The following is a 14461-nucleotide window of genomic DNA, read 5'->3' as shown; positions in this document are numbered from 1 at the left end:
TTTGTCTGAAACTTGGATCACGCCTTGGACAAATCTTTTTTGAAGCTTAAAAAGATGTGCTTAAAATTCAAAACTTTAGTTTAGAACAGAACAGATACCATCCTGTTTTCCATTTTCTGAGCTGCAAGTTTAAGAATATATATAAAGTGCAAAAAAAAGTTATGTGACAGTGCTTGCTGGCTTACTAATTTATCTAACAAGGTTAATAATGCAACACTGAATATATGGACTGTAATGCATGACAACAACCAGAATGTTAGCCCAAGATCAACAGAATTTCCATAAAATTTACTAGCACATGTTTAAGTGTGTGAGGCTGTATCTCCTCTGTTGTCACTCCTGCTGCATAAATTATGCCAGCATGCATTAAACTCTCCTGTAAGGGCAGATCATGTCTACATTTTTGTCTTGGGAGCATATTCTTGCAATAAAAATCCTCTCAAGACTTCCTGCTTGCCTTTTTTGCAGCCTTTGTAAGATTTGGATATGGAATGTGAACTATGTGAACATCCTTCATTATAAATAACATTATTTTATGCTTATACTATCCCTTCAGAGTTGTAGTTCATTTTGTAGTAGCGTTTTCCATACATGCCAAAAACCACAGTGTGTCTCCAGATATTCAGGCTAAGAAGACAAGTGCTGATAGAGGAGTATCACAATAGGACCTGATTATTTCCTGCCCCCTGCTACCTACCCCAGGAGTTTAGGTAGCTTCTTGCTACTGTCCTGTAAATGTGCAGGATGTGAATTGTGAAACTAATGTTGCAATATGCCTGCTGTCTTTGGCTTGCTTTGGCACTGGCTGCATTAAATGTGGGTCTGTGCTGCATTTTGTGCATGAAAGCACAGTGAACTGGGTAGACACAGTGATTGTCACAAGCACACAGCTTGGTTAGTCTGCAAGAGCTCCACTTCCCTCTTTGGAGTTTTATCAGATTTAATCTTCGGTATTGAGCTCAGAATCATTTAAGTGTGAACAGAAGGCTAAATAGTCTCTTGACTGCTGTTGTCTTTTCTGCATGTCAAATCTGCTGCTAATTGTCACTTGTTCTCATGTAATGACACGACATTTACACTTGCGAGTCCCTGCTGCAGGATGAGGTCTCAGGTGGCTTGTCCGCATGTTGTTTCTCCCCAGGGACTTGCTACAGCGGCAATGGCCGGTTCTACCAGGGCATGGCCAACGTCACAGCCTCCGGCATCCCCTGCCAGAAATGGAGTGACCAGGTGCGCAACAGTGTGTGACCCACCAAATGGAGTGCTGTGCTCGAGATCTGCTTTTCTAAAGAGCTTACCAGAGCTGGGCAGTCCAGTCCCATTGACAGAACTGGGTTAACAGCAGGCTGCCTTCATGCTTGCATTGACTGGTGTTTCACAGTCTCAGTAGTTTGAACTGAGAGTTACCCCTTCCCATCACAAGATGCATTCTCAGTGATTCTTGCAAGCTACTACAAAGCTGTTTTGCTTCTTCCTTTCTTTCTTTGTTCCTTTTTTTCTTTTAATACCAGCAGGAAAAATTATGGTCAGATACCAATGCAATTTATTTCCTCCCACAAGGTTCCTCACTTACACAGAAGGACTCCTCAGGTCTTCCCTGAGCTGTCTGATGCAGAGAATTACTGCCGTAATCCCGGAGGTGAAAACGAACGTCCCTGGTGTTATACAAAAGACCCATCTGTGAACTGGGAATACTGCAGCGTGTCTCCTTGTGGAGATGGTAAGAATCTCTAATTTGTGRTAGGTACCACAGTTGTTGTTTTGGGACCACGTAGGGTCTTGGCGTCCTCAGTGTCACACCATGAACTTCAAGGCCATACTAATTTATTCTGACTGCTGGATTTGGTCAACACTGTTTCTTCTCAAAGAGCCACCCAGCATCTTTAACCGGGAGGTGTAATACTCATTTTACAGTTGGGGAAAGGAAGACGGAGAAATTGAATAACTTGCCCCTGATTACATTAAGGCCAAAGGATCAATTTAAATTTGCTGTGCATTTTGCATTGTGAGAAATGAATTGGCCCCAAACGTGTTTTAAGGAAAAGGCAAGATTTAAGGCACCTGAAATATTTTGTAAAGTTGTTTTGCCTTTTGATGATTTTCTCAATAAAAACAAATCCTAACTAAAAAAATTTTTGAAAAAGATGGRAACATTTTCTTTTTGTGATGTTGAAACCAAGCCTTTCTATTATTTCTTTTTCAAAGAACAATTGTTTCAAAACATATTTCATTAAAATATGCATTTTTAGGATCTCAAGACTTGGAAATAAGACAATTCCACCTGGACAGAGAATAGAGGTGTTGTGGGCTTAAGGGAACACAAGTCAGCACCAGTTTAGCAGACCTTAAAAAAGAATAATTTAATAAAATTTCTTTCTATTTTCAGTGATTGCATACACAAATTAGCAGTTTCTAGGATGGGTCAAAAATACTCAGCAGGTGGCTGAATGGTGGCTGACTTGAATAATGATTTTTTTCTAAAGGTATTCAGTCAAATTTACTATTTTACAGTAATTTACCATATTTGGACCCATGAAGGCATTGAGGTGCAAATTGTTGGAGGCAGGGTGGTATTCCAGGATATTATCACTGTGGACTTACCTTGCTTTTACAATCCTCCCTGCACGTTCCTTGTGGGATGCATGATACTGTGTGGTGCGGATCTCTGATCCTTCCCCATGCAAACGTTGTTATATCTGAACATTTTTCGAGACCATCAAGTGTGATCTCCCACTTGTAATTCTTACAAACTGTCTGATTCCTTATCAAATCATGGGGATTAAAGCCTTGTCTTGGGAATTGTGTCTTGGTCATTACCAGATCCTGGATTTTCATGTTCGGCAGGCAAGCAGGGATTTTGCTTCCTTTAAACCTAGCGCCTTTCCCTGCGCACCTCCCCCCCGCCACCCAACTATGATCCTCTTGCGAGGTCATACTGTTATATCTATAAAGTTACAGTAATCTCAGGGCAACAGACTGATTCCCTAAGCACCTCTTTAGGGAAAGCCCTGTAGACTAAAAGAAGAATAACCTGATTTTGTTTTCATTACAGCATCATTATCATTAGGAACAAGAAAACCAAACGGAGAGACTCCAGATTTCCCCCTTCCTCCTCCCTTTTCCCCTACCTACTCCATGACTGTTATCATTTCGATCATCTCCAGCTTTGCCCTGATAGTGATCCTTGCTATTGTCACCCTGATTTGCTGCCGTAGGCGAAAGCAATGGAAAAACAAAAAGAGGTAAGGGTCAGGACTTAATTCAAGGCTACAGATTCTGTTTTGAAATGGAGTTTGCCTGCAGACCTAGACTACTGACTGAGAGCATAGTCCAACTAGCTCTTGGTTAGGTGAGCAGCCCTCCCTTCGTCTGTTGCAATGCCAGAGCAAGCGCTTGTAAGTTGCTCCTGTATCAGAGCAGAAGTTGACCTGGTGGCTATTTTGGGGGTATAGCGTGACACCCTGGGCCAAGGCTTTGTCAGCAGCCCCACTGCAGCTCCTTTTTCCATTCTGGAAGAAACCAACCCCAGAGGAGATGCAAAAAGCTATCTCCTGGCAGGGGAGTGTGTGCACACTGACCTAGCAACTGCTCCATCATTTCAGGGAGTCAGAAACGCCAACACTCACCACTCTGCCCTCTGAACTCCTGTTGGACAGACTGCACCCCAACCCTATGTACCAGCGGATGCCCCTTCTGCTCAATCCAAAATTACTCAGCCTGGAGTATCCACGGAACAATATTGAATACGTGAGAGATATTGGTGAAGGAGCATTTGGCAGAGTCTTCCAAGCAAGGTAAGGGGCCTGTGTGGGAGTCCTCCCTACCTAGAGGTACTGGGGAAAAACAGCAGTTGACCAGCTGTTTTCTGAAAACCAGAAATCTTCTGTTCTTTTACTTGAACTACGCAGAGAAACAAACTATTCAAACAAAAATCAGACACATATGGTAGAAGGACCATTTGGTAAAACTCAGACTTAATTGTTTCTGTTGTTCACTGCTTTCCATTGATAATTGCTAAGCTTTTGTCACAGATGCCCTGTTCTTCTGTCTAGTAGATACAGTGTCTCACTCACATACCAAAGTCTGGAGTAAATACTCAGCTAAGTTTGTCATGCCTGTTTTTGCCAAGAGTATTGCCTGTAAAATGTCACCTATTGGGAAATTCTTATATTTTCCAGTATTTGCAAATTGTCAGTGTGTACTGTCCTACATTACAAAGTCAACACTGGCCAATAATTACCACAGAGGTCAATGTATCATGCTGCAGTTAGGTCCTGACACAGTTTCCATTTAATTCAGTGGCAAAACCAAATCCAACCAAACCAAAAAATCCCCTAAAAACCCAGCCCGCTTAGGCCAACCTCTTTTTCTGCCCTTGTTACTTACTCAATCTGCATTTTTGGAATTCACAGCCGTTGTTGCCTGTTTTAAGTTTAAGGACTTAGATGTGATCCCGGTTCTGTTGAATCTCATAGGAGTTGAGATCATTCCCTTCTTCAAAGGTGAAAACCCAGAGAAGAGCTCAGTCCTGCTTAGACTGATGTGGATGGAGGGACTCTTGTTAGTCTCAACAGAGTCTGTAATTTCAGCAGGATAGCCTTAGGCCAACACTGGCATTCATGAAAAATCCCATCCTAAAATTAGTGAAAGAAGGTGGACAGGCTGTACCGTTTAGTTTTTGCTGGGTTGGTTTGTCTTTTCTTTGTCCTTTCGTAGCTGATGAGTATGTGATGTATCCAGAATGTAGCATGGCTGATTTTTTCACCATATCTGGAGTAGTGTGTGATAACAAAGAAAATACAGGGAAATATCAGAGTCCTAACATGGACTCTGGTATGAGTTATATGGCCCTAACATGGGCCAGGACCTACTTGGTGGAACAGCTCCCATTGACTTCAACGTCAAGGGACTTTTCTTGCAAGGAGCAGTCACCAGAGCAGATACTTTCAATGTTTATAGTTATACTGTTGACATATCTATTAGGAAGTGAATTATACACAGGTTAAATCTGTTAGAGGGGGGAACAATTTCAATAGATGTGACAGATTTTTTTTTTAATGAAGGGATATGGAAGAAATGCAGGCATACTTTTCTTTAATATAGAGAGAGCTAAAAATAACAAAGTTTAAAGGGCACACAGTGGGAAAATCACAGATGCTTAGCCCATGATTGATTGTTAACTTGGATGGCTAAGTTGAATGCACTTGAAGTTGAATCAAGAACAAAGCATGCTGGTATGGTGTCACAGCTGTGCTCTGGACACTGTATGTGAGCCACTCCAGGGATGCAAAACAGCCTTCATCCCAGGTTATCTGACTATCTAAGATCTAAAAAGGGCATTTGGTACACTCTGCTGAATGTTGGCTTCTGCCTGTCACAATGGGTATCTTCACCACACTGCAGAAATGCAAGCAGGACACACAGTCTTTGTGCCAAATGCTACATCAGGAATTTAAATAGAATTTAGGTGCTGCACAGACCTTTCTGAACTGGCCTCTGTATGGAAATGACTCTAATGACTCTCACCCATATTGAACAGAACCCCTCAAAGGCCATTCAGATGTCATTAAAGCTTTGAGTTAAGCAAGTGTTAAAGTTGTGTAGAGACCTTTCGTGTGGGTTTAAACTACCCCAATTCTGCTTTTCCTTTTAAAGAAACCTTTTTGCTATTATTAATGGAAACCTGGAGAAAAAGAAAAAAAAAAAGCAACACATCTTATCAGCCAGCTTTTGCACACTGGAGAGTACTATACCTTGGGATCATGTGTTCTCTGTGGCTCAGGGAATGAGCTACAGAAGCATTGCTTCTCAGGAGCTTCTTTTTTGTTATTAATATCTCCATTGAAAGTACCTGTGGAGCCTCCTATTTCCAGGGAAAATTTAAGTCACTGGCATTTCTGTGCATGGCTGGCACATCAGAAGAGACTGCTACGCTAAAACCTAGTAGCACCAGCTGTGCATCCCTCTAGGTCACTGAAGCTATCACAACTTAAATTGTTGCCTTTTCACCTCAGATGAATAAAATGTACTCATCTACGTGTGTTAAATGGACATCTCAGACTAAGTTTAGCAACCCTTTTTTACTTCTCCTAGTATAATGTTTCATCCCTGTAAACATAGCTCTGCACATAGTGCCAGCAATGCTTTGCCAGTTGGCTTGCTTTGAATCCTGATTCAGTGTTTACTTACTCCTGGGTCAAGCAACATGTTAGGACAGGAAGTGACTGGCTATTATTTACTAGCTACTTCTGAAAGGCTGCCATTTTCACTAAGAACTAATTCCCACTGGAAAGGATGAGGAAGTAACCAGTTACCTTAACAGATGTCTTTGAAACAAGATTAGGGACCTGGCTCAAGTCAGTCCCAATTGGGTTGTGGTCGCCAGTTCAAGATCTTCTACTAGGGGGGAAACTGCCTTTACCCTCATGCACCATCAGTGCACAATGAGTAGCTTTCAAGCCCTGTGCAGGTCAACAAGCAGATTTCTCCCAGAGCTGAATCTGTGTGATCTAGCCCAAGCCTGAAGCCCAAGACTGCCTAAAACCCTGGAGGTGAGGTCTTTGTCAGCAATTCAGCTCCGCAGGCCTGCTGGGACCCTTCTGCAAAGTCACAGCTCTTCATCCACGTGAGAGGCAAGGATGTCCCTAGGGCCCAACTAGGGCATGGAAAGACAGTCAAAGGTCAGGATGGCAGGGGTTTCTCTACCATAGATGTCCTCATTTTCTTTTCAAGTGCAAAGGGTATTTCTTTGACCTGCTGTCTCAAATATAACTGAAAAACAGTGTGGATGTTTATTTTAAAAAGTCCCACAGAAAATCCCCTGCCAATTCAGAGTATTTTCCTGCATATACAATTTTCTGTAAGGGAGAGGGTAAGCGTAGGTCTCTATCAGCCTCAATAGATGTTAACTGCATCATTTAACAGTCTAACATAAGCTACCCAGCTATGATGCTGAGGAAGATGGGAGACAGAACAAAATCTAAAATGCAGATTCATGCTGCTCCTCAATTTTTTGCAGTTACTGCTCTGGAAAGAAAGTCTAACCAGAAATTAGAAGTCAGGTACTCTTTTGTTGATAGAATGGGTGTTTAAATCTCTACTTTCACCACTGGTTAGTTCTTTGAACTGCAGGTACCTAAAAGCCAAATGCTGTCAGTGTTGCACAAATCCATCAATGGGGCAGAAGGCAAGGACAGGTCCTCTGTCCTGTCCACTGCCATGCAAAAACAGTGTAAGTATTTTGCCTAAGCATTTAGGAAATCATTAGAGAGGAAACCTAATGTCATTTCTGTTGATGTTTCCTAGTTCTAGAATAAAATTATCTATTGTCTACAAAATAGTCCATGTTCTGGCTTGGAGCATGAATTCTCCTGTTTAATTTCAGCTGTAGCAGCTTTGCATTACTCCCCTGCAAATGTATCTCTAGCACATTCTGCAAAGACTGTCTTTTGGGCACCAAAGGGCTCAACTTCAACAGCTCTCTGCCAAGACTGCTAACAAAGACTCTCTCTGTTCCAGTTCAGTGTGATTTTCCCACATCTGCTAATAACTGGATTGAAGTTAGGATATCAGTTCTTGCGGGTGAAATCTTTCACTGTTGCCTAAGGCTCAGCAAAAGACTGTGTGCAGCTTATTCTCATTTAGATTCCACTTAGGTTGGTTTATGCTACTTGATTTCAGTGATGGATAGATGGATGGATGTACTTCAAGCTTTGGCCTAGGGTGAATTTCTCCCTCCAAAGCATGCAATATGAAGCTGTGCCTGTCCCTTGTTTTGGCATAGCACTAACTCTGCTAGCTAGTGATGAGTTGTAATCTACAATGAGGCTGCATGGAAGAGATAAACTTTCACATCTTTTCATTTTTAAATACTCTGCTGGGTGCTTCAGAGTATTGCTGCTGACTTTCTCAAGCACAGAGATTTAGCAGCAGTTGGTACATGAGAAGACTTCTCCCCTCTTGCTAGACTGGAAGCTCACTCCCAGCAGAGGGGAAAAACAAAAGACATTTTGCTTTAATGGGGCAGTAGCAAACAAATGTGGAGTCTGTTGCTCTGCTCCCTCATGCTGGACCTCCTCACCCAAACGTCTCAGCAGCAATCTGGCTGCTGGCGAGATTCCTTTCCAGATGGGCATCCTGCCATCTTCTGACATTTGACATTTATAGTATCCAAGTGCATCTGTTGCAACTGCCATATGTCTGGAGTAGATGACAGGGAAACTGGAAGTTTGCTTTGGAAATCGGAACCTCCTCTTGGGGCTACTGAACAGTAAAATAACCTGGCATTTAAGCAATGGGAAGGCAGTCAGGCCAGTGTAGTAACATGAAACTTAAATAGGTGCCACTTTCTATGGGTTTTGGCTGGTTACCTGTAAGGAGAGTGTTTTAACTACAAGGGGATGACTTCTGCAGGACCCCTGGGAAGAGTTTGGGCAACAAAAATGCTTGTCAGAGGTTTGACACATGTTTGCAGAGTGGAAAGCTAATGTGCTCTGGGAACAGCTATCCCTAAATCTTTGGCAAGTCTGTCTAATTAAATGTGTTTAGGGCAGAGTGACCTTTGGATAAGAAAGCAAAATGAGTCTGTGATTGCTCTAAGTCAGGAAGCTCCGTTTCCTATGGATTTGTGTCAGGAGATAACTAAGCACTAAGTAAAGATTTGCCAGCATCTAACAAGGGTGCATTCACGTATTAAGTTGTTCCTCAGACAGGGCAAGTATATGGTTTGCCTCTTCTGTCCAGCCACCTGTTTCCATAAAACTTGCAGGAACATAGCTGTTTCCCAGACTTCTGCCTCATCCTGTTAAACTCAGCTGAAATTATCCAATGAGTTTGAAAATCATTAGAGTGCAGACACACACAAACATAGACACACAAAGAACAATTGTATAAGTCATTTTCCTTACAAAACCAGGGGAACATATTTTCTATAATTGTTACTTTTATACTCTCATAGTAGATGTACCAGTGCCACCATTGTGCCAGATGTGGGACAAGATCCAGTGAAAGATGGCTCTTCTACTTCAACATTTTCATACAAAATACATTTATTTTTGACTCTCAGAAGGCTCCATTATTACACCCCCCAAATGAATGACATAACTGCTTTGGTTCAATGCTGTCCATGCTGCCTTCCATCAGATTTCTGGTATGTCCTCCAACTCAAGCTAGCAGTTATTTATCTAAGCCTGTTTGTAGCCAGTCTTGGTAAAGAGCCTCTAAACAAAAAGAGTAGTAATCAGAAACAGCTATACTGGATTTAGTTCTCCCTGAACTAAGCTAAATATCTCTGTACTGTGCAATGTAGACAGGTCTAAGAGGGAAGGTTGGTCTTTCATGTTCCTTCAGTTAGTGCTGAGGACTTCCAACTTTTTTTTCCTGTCAGCCTGTGATATTTAACACAAACAGAAAACTTTTTTTTGCATGCATCTCTCACTGATACCTTTCCTTTTTTTTCCACCATCCCTCTAGGGCTCCAGGACTGCTGCCTTATGAGCCTTTCACAATGGTGGCAGTGAAAATGCTAAAGGAAGAAGCATCTGCAGACATGCAAGCTGACTTTCAGAGGGAGGCAGCCCTCATGGCAGAATTTGACAATCCGAATATTGTCAAACTTTTAGGTAAGGCTTAATGCAAAAGGCAATGCAGATCTCTTTTACAGGAAAAAATGCCTTTTGCAAAAGAGACAAACTTTTCTATGTGCCACTGCATGCTGTGTTAAATTCTCTACTGGCCCAAGTCTCAAAATGTAGATTTGATGCTAYTGCCTTAACAGGAAGGGGCGTTATAATAAACCCTCTTTTTCTTGTGTCAGAATATACCCCTGACCATGCTGCCACATAGCTCTGCTTCCAGTTTAATAGCATTGGCACAAATGTCTTACAGGAAACACACAAGCTTGTTGGAGCTGTGATTTATTTTGTAGATATTTTTTAAAAAAAGGAACAAGTCTTGTTAGCTTTATGGGTCCCACTTACTATTGTGATGTCTGAATACTCACCAGCATTAAAAATCGTAACAACACAAACGAAAAATAAAACCCCAGCCACAAAAACAGCATCTTCTTTCCCCTCCCTTCCCAGCCGAAAGGAAACCCTAGTTTATTGGGCTTTTTAGAAAGTCTTGGCTCCATTGCTCTGCTAATAGGCCATTCTTCTGTTAAGAAAGCTGCTTACCAGGTTTTGTTTCAGTAGATTTTCAGTTTCTGACTGAAGCAGATGTCATTAGCCATCTTCACCTAGCAATCCTGATGTAAGTTGTTGTAGGCAGATCTGATCCTTGTGAACAAGCAGTTGAGGTCTTTATTTATTTCAGTAGGAAGCTCCACAAAGTTTGGAAATATATAAATCCCAGTTTTGGGAAAGCTGGATTAATATAAGTTTTTCAGCAACTGAAAAGAAAAGCAGGAAATACCCCAAACTGTAATAAACATCCTGTTTATTGTCAACACATTTTAAATCAAGAAAGGGCAAAGGAACAGCAATAAACTAGTTTCATATTGTGGGGGTGTGGGGAAATAGCAACGTTGTTGAACACAACTTAGACAATAAAGCTTTTGCATACGTTCCTCATGCTTGTCAGGATCTGATGTTATCACACTGGGAACAGCTGCCTGTTTTTTCTCAAAGATTCAAGTGGTAGATCATCAAAAAGAATTTTGTATTTCACAACAAGTTGGATCACCAGTTACTAAATGATGGCCCTAAGAAAGGAAAACACATACACTTTAAATGCTGGCTTTTGGCAGTAGGCAAGTTAGTAACAGGCATGTTAATAACACAGTATTTTTGCCTGCCTCTAAAACTGATTTAATATTACTGTGTGCTTACTACAACTGGTTAAAAATTGGGTTTGGAAAGTTATGTATTCAGTTGGTGATCTTTGCACACACCCAAAAAATTAATGCAATGAAAAGAGGCTCTTCTGTTCCAATGCTCTCATATAAGATACGTTTATTACATGCATCTAACTGGTGGTCCTGGTCTGAAACACATGAGTAAGTCATTAGAAAACTTAGAAAAAAGCAAGCCAAACAGTTTCCTACAGACTAATACACTCTCATCAGCTGCAACTGAGTCACAGTAGTCCTACTGCATGGTGAGAGTGGAGCCTTGTACTGATGCAGACACCCAGTAAAGCTGGTGTAGGGACAAAGATAAACCAGCATGTGCCCACTAGTGGGTGTGTGTTCTGCACCTGTCGCATGGGGAAATCTCTCCTTTCTGATGCCTGGGTTTTTTTCTTTCTTTCTTTCTTTCTTTCTTTGAGTATCTGTTATACAAAAGTAATTTCTGCAAAGCACATTTTTGCATGTGCTGTTTTCAAAAACACAGAGGAATTTGGGGTAGGGGTGTCTTTGTTTTTCAAGTATACCATTGAACTCTTGAACATGTGCCTGAAAATGTTTTTCCTGATTATCCCTGAAGTCTACCTATGTATGTATAGCTGCTATACCCATAGCAGTATGAACACACTAATTACAGTAACAAAGCTATTAAAAAATACAGTAGGCAGGACTGAAGAGATTGTTTCTTGAAAGCATGACCTTCCAGTTGCATCTGGGAAAACGTGAGACTCCTGGTAATGCCAATTTAACCAGGACTGGGCTCTTAATTAGATACAGCTCCAAATATGTATCCTCCTCTTTGGATGTCCAGGCAAACCAGGCAGCTACATTGACTTGATTAACATCTCTTACAGAGCTCAGCTTTGGGTCACTGGCTGAGGGAGTTTCAAAGGCACAAAGGGACCTGATAGAGGTTAAAGGTGTTTGCATGCTTCACCTTTCCTTCTGCCCCCCCATGCATTCCTTGAAAATCTCCCCTTAGTGTAAGGCTTTTTTTTTTTTTTTGGAACCTTCTTTGCTCCCCAAAAGTCCTGTGTGGTGCATCTGTTTCCTTTCAGGTGTGTGTGCTGTTGGGAAACCGATGTGCCTGCTGTTTGAATACATGGCCTACGGGGATCTTAACGAATACCTGCGTGACCGCTCCCCGCGCAACCTCTGCAGCCTGGTGCACGGCAGCCTGGACACGCGGCTCCGTCTCTCCAACCCCCTGGCCCTGTGCTGCACCAGCCAGCTCTGCATTGCCAAGCAGGTGGCTGCCGGCATGGCCTACCTCTCCGAGCGCAAGTTTGTGCATCGGGATTTGGCCACCAGGAACTGCTTGGTGGGGGAGAACATGGTAGTCAAAATTGCCGATTTTGGTCTCTCGAGGAACATGTATTCGGCAGACTATTACAAGGCGAACGAGAACGATGCCATTCCCATTCGCTGGATGCCCCCCGAGTCCATTTTCTACAACCGCTACACCACGGAGTCCGATGTGTGGGCCTACGGGGTGGTGCTGTGGGAGATCTTCTCCTATGGCATGCAGCCCTACTATGGGATGGCTCATGAGGAGGTCATCTACTAYGTGAGGGATGGCAACGTCCTCTCCTGCCCTGACAACTGTCCCCTGGAGCTCTACAACCTGATGTGCCTGTGCTGGAGCAAGCTGCCCTCYGACCGGCCGAGCTTTGCCAGCATCCACCGCATCTTGGAGCGCATGTACGAGAGGGCAGTGGCTGCCGCGCAGGTCTGAGGGGTGCGCTCCAGAGGGCCCTTTCTCCCGTGTCCCCTGCCTCGGTGGTGCCRCGTGAGCAGCCGTCAGTGCGAGCAGTGCGAATCGACCCCCGTGGTCGGACGCAATTCGACCTGTGGCAGAGTGAATTCCCAAGGTGCAGCTCTGCACAAGGAGCTCCTGCTGCAGGGCCGGGCCCAACATACTTGATCTGCCAAAGGGAAAGGGAAGAAACTGTCTGTGCTTGAAGGGGCATCTATGAGCCATGGCTACATTAAGGGAAGAGTGCTTTAGGGAGAGCAGAAACAGGTTGTTCCTCTGGCGAGCAAAAAGTTTAGATTGTATCTCCCTAAGGTGGACTATACCTTCCATACCGTAGGACTAATTTCCCGTCACAATGCCTTGTCTCCATCAGGTTAGAGATGATCCTGGCCTTGCTAACTCAGTACTTATATTTGGAATGTCCGGGAGCAAACAGTTCTCCCAGCAAAACAAACCAACATTTTGGTGTCTGCACTTCCCTTCCTAGCAATTGTCTCCATGTACTTTTGCATTTATGCATTTGGCTTTTACCCTTCCTCATACATTTTCAACCATCATCTTAAAAAAAAATAAATCACAGAAGACAAGCCTTTTTTGGATTTTTTTTACTGTTTTCTTTTTGCATATTCACTTCCTTTTATAAAAAAAAGGATGTTTCTGAAGCTATAGGCCACTTGCTTTTTCCTTTTGACTTCCTCCTTCTCTTTGGCTCTCATGAACATGACTAACAGAAAGAAACAGGACACCAAAGGACCACCAACAGCGGCCAGTATAACATGTTACAGAGATGAGCAAAGTCCCACGAAATGTAAAGCCTTATATTTTCAAAAGAGGGAAGCCCACAGTGAAGTTCAGAGATAACTTATTTGAATTTTGCCAAGATTTCACCCAAAAGTTTATCTCAAGCATAACTTAAGATAAATTTTCCCTGCCTCCTCCTTGCACAAAGCCATTTGGTGCTAAGGGAGAAATTCAGCATGAGGGTCTGGTCCCTGGACCCGTGTATTCTCTCAGGCATATTTCATTCCCTCTGATTGCAGCACAGTTCTCCCTGCACCAAGAGCTGCGCAAAATGCAGCTTCTATATTCAAAACTTGCCCAAATGTGTGAAGCATCAGTCACACGCAACTGGTTGTCACATCCATGTCGCTTAGTAAGAAAACATGCTTTCTTTTTAGAGAACATGGCAGGTCCTGTTCTTTATTTTTCTCCTTTCTCTGTTCTGATTCTGTCTCAATTCCATTTTCTACTTTCTTACAACAGCTCCTAAGCCCTGCATGTCCTGTTGCAGCATTCACTGACTACCTTTCCTTGTGCTATATCATGAAAGTAATTAAGGCTGATGTGTGTTATCAGTGGCCTTCAGAATTAACATGCCAGTTAGAGGAGCGTGGACAAAAATGGGAGTCCACACCTAACACAATAAGTGTTGCAGACTGGAACAAACATAGGGCAAGGATGACACTACCTTGGTTACAGGTGGTCCAAAACCCACTTGCAAACATCAGCTGTTGGCTCTCTGCTAAAAGTTCTCTAAATCACAATGGATACTTCACTGCCTTAGTAAAATTAGTTCCTTGCAGGACAGATTTTACCTTTTGCTTCCTTGGGCAGAGAGGAACAGTAGACACAACCTCATCACTAATATGAAGTAGAGTTAGAGCCTGGGTTGTTCATTATCCTCACAGGATAGGAGCTCTAGCGAGTGCATGGTCTGTGTGGCTTTTGTCATTTTGACGCACTGGTTGTGTTCATCCAAGAGACAGTGGCCATTTATAGGGCTATCAGGAACAGACTTGGTTTTTGAAAGGTAGATTTGAAAAGCGTTATGAAGAATGAAACTGAAAAACATGCACTCT

General features: G+C 42.7%; 1 protein-coding gene across 1 annotated transcript in view; it reads left to right on the top strand.

The window, feature by feature from the left end:
- MUSK (muscle associated receptor tyrosine kinase) overlaps nucleotides 1-12581 on the top strand; it is a 57174-nt gene extending 44593 nt beyond the window's left edge. Inside the window, exons 12-15 of the mRNA XM_026061555.1 lie at nucleotides 3053-3242; nucleotides 3603-3794; nucleotides 9472-9620; nucleotides 11905-12581. Of these exons, the coding sequence (XP_025917340.1) occupies nucleotides 3053-3242; nucleotides 3603-3794; nucleotides 9472-9620; nucleotides 11905-12581 (1208 nt within the window). The remainder of the gene's footprint in view (nucleotides 1-3052; nucleotides 3243-3602; nucleotides 3795-9471; nucleotides 9621-11904) is intronic.
- The last annotated feature ends 1880 nt before the right edge of the window (nucleotides 12582-14461 follow it).

The sequence above is a fragment of the Apteryx rowi genome, unplaced genomic scaffold (genome assembly GCF_003343035.1).
Source record: "Apteryx rowi isolate R43461 unplaced genomic scaffold, aptRow1 scaffold_182, whole genome shotgun sequence".
NCBI lineage: Eukaryota > Metazoa > Chordata > Aves > Apterygiformes > Apterygidae > Apteryx > Apteryx rowi.
This window is presented reverse-complemented; position numbering and strand designations above follow the sequence as displayed.